General features: G+C 33.8%; 1 protein-coding gene across 3 annotated transcripts in view; it reads right to left on the bottom strand.

The window, feature by feature from the left end:
• LOC133609884 (rho GTPase-activating protein 29-like) overlaps window positions 1-12500 on the bottom strand; it is a 251586-nt gene that overhangs the window by 6466 nt on the left and 232620 nt on the right. For all 3 annotated transcript variants that reach the window (XM_061965910.1, XM_072913447.1, XM_061965912.2), the window contains 3 exons: window positions 7601-7789; window positions 7359-7496; window positions 3401-3636 (listed from right to left, as the gene is read on the bottom strand). In XM_061965910.1, coding sequence (XP_061821894.1) covers window positions 3401-3636; window positions 7359-7496; window positions 7601-7789 — 563 coding nt within the window. The remainder of the gene's footprint in view (window positions 1-3400; window positions 3637-7358; window positions 7497-7600; window positions 7790-12500) is intronic.

Here is a 12500-nt window from a genome sequence, read left to right as displayed (position 1 = left end):
CCTTCTTCCTCATAACATGATGCACATTGACGCATATTGTAGCGTCCCGGAAGAGTTAGTGCTGCATGGGCTTCTGGGTATTTGTTCTGTTGTGTTACGGTGCGGATGTTCTCCCGAAATGTGTTGGGTTCAGAGTGTGGCGCATATTTGTAACAGTGTTAAAGTTGTTTATACGGCCACCCTCAGTGTGACCTGTATGGCTTTTGACCAAGTATGCTTTGCATTCACTTGTGTGCGTGAAAAGATGTAGATATTATGTGACTGGGCACTCTGTACTTCTCCTTACGTCCGTGTACACAGCGGCGTTTTAAAAAGTCATACATTTTACTTTTTGAAACCGATACCGATCATTTCCGATATTACATTTTAAAGCATTTATCGGCCGATAACATCGGCAGTCCGATCTTATCAGACATCTCTAATTCTAACTTGTAAATAAAAGTCTGCCGGTGGGAGCTCCTCCATTTCGCCCATAAAATCCGATAAATAGCCATTCGAAAAGCGCCAACAATACTCCATTCTAGCAGTTGGCGTCCTATTGACTGCAGACATTGTACAGTAGGTGATGTTTTATTATGTAATATCGGCACAATGTCCACTTCCTGTGTCCCTATGTTCGCATCATCGAGTGGTTTGCTGTTTCCATGCTTCCTTGCTCCCTGTAAGTTTATTCCAGATCATAAATCATGCCTTTCACCTGGACAGAAGAAGTCTGAGTAGGTATTCCGACAAGTCGGTACACTTTGGCAGCCATTTAGGACCCGAAACCGGCCAGGACTTTACGACAAAACGCTTATTTCCTCCCTGCCTTTTTACATTTGGTGACACAAATATTAACCAAGTGTTAGTGATATTGTTATTATAAACGCTAACACAGGTGGACTATTAATATCGGCGCCATGTCCACTTCCTGTGTCCCTATGTTCACATCATCGAGTGGTTTGCTGTTTCCATGCTTCCTTGCTCCCTGTAAATTTATTCCAGATCATAAATCATGCCTTTCCCCTGGACAGAAGAAGTCTGAGTAGGTATTCCGACAAGTTGGTACACTTTGGCAGCCATTTAGGACCCGAAACCGGCCAGGACTTCACGAAAAAAACGCTTGTTTCTTCCCTGCCTGTTTTTTCTGCGAGGATTATGAGACATTCTTCACCTGAATGGGAATATATGAATGTTCTAGCAGTTGGCATCCTATTGACTGCAGACATTGTACAGTAAGTGATGTTTTATTATGTAATACCGGCGCCATGTCCACTTCCTGTGTCCCTATGTTCACATCATCGAGTGGTTTGCTGTTTCCGTGCTTCCTTGCTCCCTGTAAGTTTATTCCAGATCATAAATCATGCCTTTCACCTGGACAGAAGAAGTCTGAGTAGGTATTCCGACAAGTTGGTACACTTTGGCAGCCGTTTAGGACCCGAAACCGGCCAGGACTTCACGAAAAAAACGCTTGTTTCCTCCCTGCCTGTTTCTCCGCGAGGATTATGAGACATTCTTCACCTGAATGGGAATATATTGACTGCAGACATTCTTCACCTGAATGGGAATATATGAACGTTCTAGCAGTTGGCATCCTATTGACTGCAGACATTGTACAGTAAGTGATGTTTTATTATGTAATATCGGCACCATGTCCACTTCCTGTGTCCCTATGTTCACATCATCGAGTGGGTTGCTGTTTCCGTGCTTCCTTGCTCCCTGTAAGTTTATTCCAGATCATAAATCATGCCTTTCACCTGGACAGAAGAAGTCTGAGTAGGTATTCCGACAAGTTGGTACACTTTGGCAGCCATTTAGGACCCGAAACCGGCCAGGACTTCACGAAAAAACGCTTGTTTCCTCCCTGCCTGTTTCTCTGCGAGGATTATGAGACATTCTTCACCTGAATGGGAATATATGAACGTTCTAGCAGTTGGCATCCTATTGACTGCAGACATTGTACAGTAAGTGATGTTTTATTATGTAATACCGGCACCATGTCCACTTCCTGTGTCCCTATGTTCACATCATCGAGTGGTTTGCTGTTTCCATGCTTCCTTGCTCCCTGTAAGTTTATTCCAGATCATAAATCATGCCTTTCACCTGGACAGAAGAAGTCTGAGTAGGTATTCCGACAAGTTGGTACACTTTGGCAGCCATTTAGGACCCGAAACCGGCCAGGACTTTACGAAAAAAACGCTTGTTTCCTCCCTGCCTTTTTACATTTACATTTGGTGACACGAATATTAACCAAGTATTAGTGATATTGTTATTATAAACGCTAACACAGGTGGACTATTAATATCGGCGCCATGTCCACTTCCTGTGTCCCTATGTTCGCATCATCGAGTGGTTTGCTGTTTCCGTGCTTCCTTGCTCCCTGTAAGTTTATTCCAGATCATAAATCATGCCTTTCACCTGGACAGAAGAAGTCTGAGTAGGTATTCCGACAAGTTGGTACACTTTGGCAGACATTTAGGACCCGAAACCGGCCAGGACTTCACGAAAAAACGCTTGTTTCCTCCCTGCCTGTTTCTCTGCGAGGGTTATGAGACATTCTTCACCTGAATGGGAATATATGAACGTTCTAGCAGTTGGCATCCTATTGCTGCAGACATTGTACAGTAAGTGATGTTTTATTATGTAATATCGGCACCATGTCCACTTCCTGTGTCCCTATGTTCGCATCATCGAGTGGTTTGCTGTTTCCGTGCTTCCTTGCTCCCTGTAAGTTTATTCCAGATCATAAATCATGCCTTTCACCTGGACAGAAGAAGTCTGAGTAGGTATTCCGACAAGTTGGTACACTTAGGCAGCCGTTTAGGACCCGAAACCGGCCAGGACTTCACGGAAAAACGCTTGTTTCCTCCCTGCCTTTTTACATTTGGTGACACAAATATTAACCAAGTATTAGTGATATTGTTATTATAAACGCTAACACAGGTGGACTATTAATATCGGCGCCATGTCCACTTCCTGTGTCCCTATGTTCACATCATCGAGTGGTTTGCTGTTTCCATGCTTCCTTGCTCCCTGTAAGTTTATTCCAGATCATAAATCATGCCTTTCACCTGGACAGAAGAAGTCTGAGTAGGTATTCCGACAAGTTGGTACACTTTGGCAGACATTTAATGTGCTTTGTATGGTTAGAAAATGATAAAAATATGTAAATATATATATATATATATATATGTTTTTTAAGGGCTTTATAGGCAGAATAGAGCGAGTTCTATTAGCTCCATTGCAAGCGGACTTTTGATCGCATTTATTTGATATCTAGAATGCAAAAAAATAATAACATCCATGGTCATGTCTTTCATAATGATTGTGAACGATTCCCCAAAAAGTGAAGTTCCTCTTTAAACATGCTTGGGTTTAAATTCATGGTAAAAACGTTTTAAGTACTTTGCGTCCAACCTACCGGTGCAGATGCTCTACGAGGAACTGCAGGGTCTTGTACTGGGCGTGCGGCAGCTGCCTCAGGATGTCTCTGATCTTGAAGAGGATGCGGTTGAGCTCCACGCTGACCTGAGCCGGAGGAACCGGGGAGGAACTCAGCCGAGATGCTTCCAGATCGGCCCCGATTCCACTTTGGCTGTCTTTGGCCAGACCGATAAGGTCGTTGTAGTAGCGGAAAAGGATGAGCGGCTCAGGGAGCTGCAAATAAAACCGATAAAAACCAGGACTATGATCACAGTAGCTGTACCAAACCAAAACACACACTAGTATACAAAACCAGTGAAGTTGTCACGTTGTGTAAATGGTAAATAAAAACAGAATACAATGATTCGCTAATCATTTTCAACTTATATTCAATTGAATAGACTGCAAAGACAAGTTCCCTAACATTCGAACTGTAAAACTTTATTTTTGGCAAATATTAGTGTGGGTGGGGGGTGGCGTGGCCTGCAGGCCTGCAGCGAAGCGGTGTGTGCCAGGACCGGCTTTGAGATCAGCGACAGGTGCGTAGATGACCCAGCCGGGAGTGTTTGTCTGATCACCTGTCGCTCTGTTAAAGGCAGCAGTCGGGAAGGAGAAGGGAGAGTTGTTGATGGGGGTTTGGGGAAGCACGAGAAGGAGAAAACTGACACAACCCGATGGCTGAAAAGCAATACCAAAGACATTTATTGAAAAATAAATATTTGTATCTGTCATGACTTGGTCTTGGGTGTTTGCTTTTCCGGGATGCAACGGAAAGTTGGCTCGGGCGAGACGGGAATGTAAGTACATTTTTTTATTTAAAGACTATAAATACAAAAAAAAAAAGGATCAAACAAAAAGCGCGCACAGAGGCGGAGAATAAACTATGAAACCAAAAGACTATAGCAAAAAAAGTACAAATGAAAAGCACGCACAGTGGCGGAGAACAAACTATGAAAAACAAAAAGACTATAAACATGGAACAAAAACTTACTATGACAAGGGACATGAAGCAGGATCTTAGAGGATGAAGAGTGTACAGAAGCATAAATGTGGAGAGGTCGTCAGAAAGACAAACTGAAAAACACTGAACTTAAATACTACAGACATGATTAACGAAAACAGGTGCGTGACGTGACAGGTGAAAACTAATGGGTTGCTATGGTGACAATCAAGAGTGCACAATGAGTCCAAACGTGGAACAGGTGAAACTAATGGGTAATCGTGCAAACAAGACAAGGGAGTGAAAAGCCAGAAACTAAACAAAACATGACTTAAAACAAAACATGATTACACAGACATGACAGTATCAAACCACGCTGTCATGTCGGTAACTGGTGGTCCGAAGAACCCAGAGAAGAAATTAGCTAATTTGGAATTTCATGCTTGCAACATGTTTCAAAAAAGCTGGCAGAAGTGGCAAAAAAGACTGAGAAAGTTGAGGAATGCTCATCAAACACTTATTTGGAACATCCCACAGGTGAACAGACTAATTGGGAACAGGTGGGTGCCATGATTAGGTATAAAAGCAGCTTCCATGAAATGCTCAGTCATTCACAAACAAGGACGGGGCGAGGGTCACCACTTTGTGGACAAATGCGTGAGCAAATTGTCGAACAGTTTAAGAACAACATTTATCAACCAGCTATTGCAAGGAATTTACGGATTTCACCATCTAAGGTCCGTAATGTCATCAAAGGGTTCAGAGAATCTGGAGAAACCACTGCACGTAAGCAATGATATTACGGACCTTCGATCCCTGCATCAAAGAGTTACATCAGTGTGTAAAGGATATCACCACACGGGCTCAGGAACACTTCAGAAACCCACTGTCAGTAACTACAGTTGGTCGCTACATCTGTAAGTGCAAGTTAAAACTCTACTATGCATTTATCAACAACACCCAGAAACGCCGCCGGCTTTGCGGGGCCCCGAGCTCATCTACGATGGACTGATGCAAAGTGGAAAAATGTTCTGTGGTCTGACGAGTCCACATTTCAAATTGTTTTTGGAAACTGTGGACGTCGTGTCCTCCAGACCAAAGACGAAAAGAACTGTTATAAGCGTAAAGTGTAAAAGGCAGCATGTGTGATGGTATGGGGGTGTATTAGTGCCCAAGACATGGGTAACTTACACATCTGTGAAGGCACCATTAATGCTGAAAGGTACATACAGGTTTTGGAGCAACATATGTTGCCATCCAAGCAACGTTACCATGGACGCCCCTGCTTATTTCAGCAAGACAATGCCAAGCGTGGCTTAATAGTAAAAGAGTGCGGGTACTAGACTGGCCTGCCTGTAGTCCAGACCTGTCTCCCATTGATAATGTGTGGCACATTATGAAGCCTAAAATAGCACAACGGAGACCCCCGGACTGTTGAACAACTTAAGCTGTACATCAAGCAAGAATGGGAAAGAATTCCACCTGAGAAGCTTAAAAAATGTGTCTCCTCAGTTCCCAAACGTTTACTGTCTATTCAATTGAATATAAGTTGAAAAGGATTTGCAAATCATTGTATTCTGTTTTTATTTACCATTTACACAACGTGCTGACTTCACTGGTTTTGGGTTTTTTTTACCTTGAAAATCATTTTTTACCTTGAAAATCATTTTTAACCTTGAAAAAAAAATTTTACCTTGAAAAATATTTTTTACCTTGAAAATCATTTTTTACCTTGAAAATCATGTTTTAACTTAACTATATATTTTTACATTTTTTTAACTTTTTTAATTTTTTTTTAACTTTTGTAAAAAAAAATTAATTTTTTTAATTTTAAAAAAAAAAAATTTCATTTTTTTTAAATTATTTTTTTCATTTTTTTAAATATTTTTTAATTTTTTTAAATATTTTTTAATTTTTTAAACTTTTTTTAACTTTTTTAAACTTTTTTAAAAAACATTTACCCTAACCCTAACCCTAATCTTAACCCTAACCCTAACCCTAAAAAAAAATGTTAATTGTTAAAATTGTTTAAAATTTTTTTAATTTTTTTAAATTGTTTTAAATTGTTTTGAATAGAAACAAATTTTAAAAATTAAAAAAAATTTAAAAATTTAAAAACATTTTTAAAAAATAAAAAAAATTTGAAAATCATTTTTTTTACCTTGAAAAAAAATTTTACCTTGAAAATTTTTTTTTAATCTGGAAAATCATTTGTTTACCTTGAAAATAATTTTTTACCTTAAAAATCATTTTTAACCTTGAAAAAAAAATTTTTACCTTGAAAATCATTTTTAACCTTGAAAAAAAATTGTTTTTTACCTTGAAAATCATGTTTTAACTTAAATTTTTTTTTAGATTTTTTAAACTTTTTTTTTTACTTTTTTAAAAAATTTTTTTGTTAAAATTTAAAATTAAAAAAAAAAAAAAAAAGTTTTATTTTATTTTTTTTTTTTTTTTAATTTAAATTTTTGTTTAATTTTTTAAATTTTTTAAATTTTTTTAAAAATTAAAAAAAAAATTTTAATTAAAAACAAATGTTTTTAATTTTAATTTTTTTTTTGAGATTTTTTAAAAAAATTAAATTTTTTAAATTAAATTTTTTTTCTTTTTTTAATTTTTTTTATTTTTTTAAAATTTAAAAAAATATTTTTTAATTTTTAAAAATATTATTAACTTTTTTTTAACTTTTTAAATTATTTTTACCCTAACCCTAATCCTAAACAAAAATGTTAATTGTTAAAATTGTTTAAAATTTTTAAATTTTTTTAAAATTGTTTTTAAAAAAATTAAAAAAATTAAAAAAAAGTCAAAACAAATTTTAAAAATTAAAAACATTTAAAAACATTTTCAAAAAATTAAAAACATTTGAAAATCATTTTTTACCTTGAAAATCATTTTTTTACCTTGAAAATCATTTTTAACCTTGAAAAAAAAAAATCATATTGAAATTTCGTTTTAGAATGTGAAACACAAGCTGCCAGGCTTGGTCCAGAACTACCATTAAAGGTCAGTCTACCTGTCTCAGGTAGAGTTTGAGTACGTTGCTGATGTCGTGGGGGTAAAGGTTAGACATCTCCACCAGGTCCTTGCCGTTCTCAAACGCTTGACACAGTTTCTCCACACGGGACTTGGCCCCGTTGATGCGGTAGATAAACTTCACAGCACCAAAAAAAAATAAAGTACATTTGTATGCTTTTCACATGATATGAATTGAAGACACAGAGTTCTTACAGACTTATTATGTTCAGTTGCAAATACCTTCAAGTTGAGCGCTCGGGTCTCGATCTCCGACGTACACTTGCGGATGATGAAGGGAATGTCGTCCTGGCTGTTGCTCGCCGTCTGCGTGAAGTCAACGCCAAAAAGGTGAAGCTTCCTCTGGAGCTTCCGATGGCCGCACTGGATGGCCAGACTCTCCAGACACTTCTTGTGGCAGGCCAGTGAACACTGGAACACATCCAAACATCCCCTGTTAACATTTAAGTGCTAAACGACAATTCCTTACAGCAGGGGTCCCCAAACTACGGCCCGCGGGCCGGATCCGGCCCCCCAGCATCCAAAATTCGACCCACAGGAAGTCCCAAGTAAATTTTTTTAAATAAAATTTTTTTTTTTTTTTAATCTTTCCTTTCTAATCCATTTTCTACCACTTGTTACTCTTGGTATCTCCTAGCCGCTCAGGCAAATCATATTGTCTAAAAATTAATTTTCCCATCAATAAGGTGACAATGTTAAATGTTGATGAACATCAATGTTAATTGATGTTAAATGACAAAACGGATTATAAAGACAATGTATATATATATATATATATATATATATATATATATATATATATATATATATATATATATATATATATATATATACATACATACATGCATACATACATACATATATATATATATATATATATATATATATATATATATCCCCAAACTTTTTGACTCAGGGGCCGCATTGGGTTAAAAAAATTTGGCCGGGGGCCAGGCTGTGTATATATAGCATATATATATATATATATATATATATATATATATATATATATATATATATATATATATATATATATATACATTTTTTTTAACCCAATGCGGCCCCCGAGTCAAAAAATTTGGGGACCCCTACCTTACAGCCTCCTGGTGTATCAAACATTTTTTTTAAATGTTTTATTATTATTATTATGTTTGGACATTCACACATAATAATAATAATCCATCCATCCATTTTCAACCGCTTATTCCCTTGGGGTCGCTGGAGCCTATTTCAGCTACAATCGGGCGGAAGGCGGCGTACACCCTGGACAAGTCGCCACAATAATAATAATAATAATAATAATAATAATAATAATACAATTAACAATAATAATAAATAAATAGTTTTTTGGTGTAGAATTTTGTAATGTCCAAACATTCACACATAATAATAATTAAATTAATAATAATAATAATTATAAATAGATTGTTTTTTGATGTAGAATCTTCCATGTGTGAGTGTTTGGACATTAACACATATAATAATAATAACAATAATAATAATACAATTAATAATAATAGTAAATATATTGTTTTTTGGTGTAGAATCTTATGTGTGTGAATGTTTGGACATTCTACATAATAATAATAAAAAAAATAATAAAAATAATAATACATAGGTAGTTTTTTTTTATTTTTTATAAATGTTTTTATTAAATTTGACAGGTATTACAATACAAAATAGAACAGTAGTCACATTTTCCCCTTTTTTTCCCACCCACTTCCAAGAACAGCAACCCAACACATACCCCATACACACATAAACCCCCCCCCCCCCCCCCCCCCAGGTCCTACATACAGTAAGTTAAAGGTACAGTCACAAATGGAAAATAATTAGTACATCACTTTCTTCTCAACATAGGCAGATAGTAAATATACACCCAGAATAAATATAAATAAAAAACAAAAAAACAAAAAGGGAAGCTGGTTTATGAAAGGTGAACTTTTCATGTGTCCTGTAGCGTCTTTAATTTAGCTATGTAGTCAACCACACAGCCCCAAACAGAATAAAACTTCCCAGGTGCCCCCCTCCAGCAAAATTCTCTTACGTGCTAATAAGGATGCAAAGGCGAGGTAGTTTTTCTGGTGCAGAATCTTATATGTGTGAATGTTTCAACATTCACATATATAATAATAATACAATTATTAATTATAAATACCGTATTTTTCGGAGTATAAGTCGCACCGGCCGAAAATGCATAATAAAGAAGAAAAAAAAAACATATGTAAGTCGCACTGGAGTATAAGTCGCATTTTTTGGGGGAAATGTATTTGATAAAAGCCAACAGCAAGAATAGACATTTGAAAGGCAATTTAAAATAAATAAAGGCTGAATAAGTGTACGTTATATGAGGCATAAATAAGCAACTGGTATGTTAACGTAACATATTATGGTAAGAGTCATTCAAATAACTATAACATATAGAACATGCTATACGTTTACCAAACAATCTCTCACTCCTAATCACTAAATCCCATGAAATCTTATACGTCTAGTCTCTTACGTGAATGAGATCAATAATATGATTTGATATTTTACGCTAATGTGTTAATCATTTCACACATAAGTCGCTCCTGAGTATAAGTCGCACCCCCGGCCAAACTATGAAAAAAACTGCGACTTATAGTCCGAAATAAACGGTAGATAGTTTTTTGGTGTAGAATCTTGTAAGTGTGAATGTTTGGACATTCACACATAATAATACAATTAATAATAATAATAATAAATAACATTGTTTTTTGATGTAGAATCTTCTCTGTGTGAGTGTTTGGACATTCACACATAATAATAATACAATTAACAATAATAATAATAATAAATAGATTGTTTTTTGGTGTAGAATCTTCTATGTGTGAGTGTTTGGACATTCACACATAATAAAAATACAATTAATAATAATAATAATAATAAATAGATCGTTTTTTGGTGTAGAATCTTATACGTGTGAATGTTTGGACATTCACACATATAATAATAATACAATTATTAATGATGAATAGATATTTTTTTGGTGTAGAATCTTGTGTGAATGTCCAAACATTCACACATAATAATACAATTAATAATAATAATAATAAATAACATTGTTTTTTGATGTAGAATCTTCTCTGTGTGAGTGTTTGGACATTCACACATAAAAATAATACAATTAACAATAATAATAAATAGATCGTTTTTTTGGTGTAGAATCTTATATGTGTGAATGTTTGGACATTCACACTTATAATAATAATACAATTATTAATGATAAATAGATATTTTTTTGGTGTAGAATCTTGTGTGAATGTTTGGACATTCACACATAATAATACAATTAATAATAATAAATAACATTGTTTTTTGATGTAGAATCTTCTCTGTGTGAGTGTTTGGACATTCACACATAATAATAATACAATTAACAATAATAATACATAGATTGTTTTTTGGTGTAGAATCTTATATGTGTGAATGTTTGGACATTCACACATATAACAATAATACAATTATTAATGATGAATAGATATTTTTTTGGTGTAGAATCTTGTGTGAATGTTTGGACATTCACACATAATAAAACAATTAATAATAATAATAATAAATAACATTGTTTTTTGATGTAGAATCTTCTCTGTGTGAGTGTTTGGACATTCACACATAATAATAATACAATTAACAATAATAATACATAGATCGTTTTTTGGTGTAGAATCTTATATGTGTGAATGTTTGGACATTCACACATATAATAATAATACAATTATTAATGATGAATAGATATTTTTTGGTGTAGAATCTTGTGTGAATGTTTGGACATTCAGACATAATAATACAATTAATAATAATAATAATAAATAACATTGTTTTTTGATGTAGAATCTTCTCTGTGTGAGTGTTTGGACATTCACACATAATAATAATACAATTAACAATAATAATACATAGATCGTTTTTTGGTGTAGAATCTTATATGTGTGAATGTTTGGACATTCACACATATAATAATAATACAATTATTAATGATGAATAGATTTTTTTTGGTGTAGAATCTTGTGTGAATGTTTGGACATTCACACATAATAATACAATTAATAATAATAATAATAATAAATAACATTGTTTTTTGATGTAGAATCTTCTCTGTGTGAGTGTTTGGACATTCACACAGATAATAATAATACAATTAACAATAATAATACATAGATCGTTTTTTGGTGTAGAATCTTATATGTGTGAATGTTTGGACATTCACACTTATAATAATAATACAATTATTAATGATGAATAGATTTGTTTTGGTGTAGAATCTTGTGTGAATGTTTGGACATTCACACATAATAATACAATTAATAATAATAATAAATAACATTGTTTTTTGATGTAGAATCTTCTCTGTGTGAGTGTTTTGACATTCACACATAATAATAATACAATTAACAATAACGATAAATAGATCGTTTTTTGGTGTAGAATCTTATATGTGTGAATGTTTGGACATTCACACATATAATAATAATACAATTATTAATGATGAATAGATATTTTTTTGGTGTAGAATCTTGTGTGAATGTTTGGACATTCACACATAATAATACAATTAATAATAATAATAATAATAAATAACATTGTTTTTTGATGTAGAATCTTCTCTGTGTGAGTGTTTGGACATTCACACATAATAATAATACAATTAACAATAATAATAAATAGATCGTTTTTTGGTGTAGAATCTTATATGTGTGAGTGTTTGGACATTCACACATAATAATAATACAATTAACAATAATAATAAATAGATCGTTTTTTGGTGTAGAATCTTATATGTGTGAATGTTTGGACATTCACACATATAATAATAATACAATTATTAATGATGAATATATATTTTTTTGGTGTAGAATCTTGTGTGAATGTTTGGACATTCACACATAATAATACAATTAATAATAATAATAATAAATACATCGTTTATTGGTGTAGAATCTTCTATGTGTGAGTGTTTGGACATTCACACATAATAATAATACAATTAATAATAATAATAAATAGATCGTTTTTTGGTTGTAGAATCTTATATGTGTGAATGTTTGGACATTCACACATATAATAATAATACAATTATTAATGATAAATAGATATTTTT

The sequence above is a fragment of the Nerophis lumbriciformis genome, linkage group LG07, assembly GCF_033978685.3.
Source record: "Nerophis lumbriciformis linkage group LG07, RoL_Nlum_v2.1, whole genome shotgun sequence".
Classification (NCBI taxonomy): Eukaryota; Metazoa; Chordata; class Actinopteri; order Syngnathiformes; family Syngnathidae; genus Nerophis; species Nerophis lumbriciformis.
The sequence above is the reverse complement of the archived record's forward strand: the minus strand, read 5'-3'. Positions and strand labels throughout refer to the sequence as shown.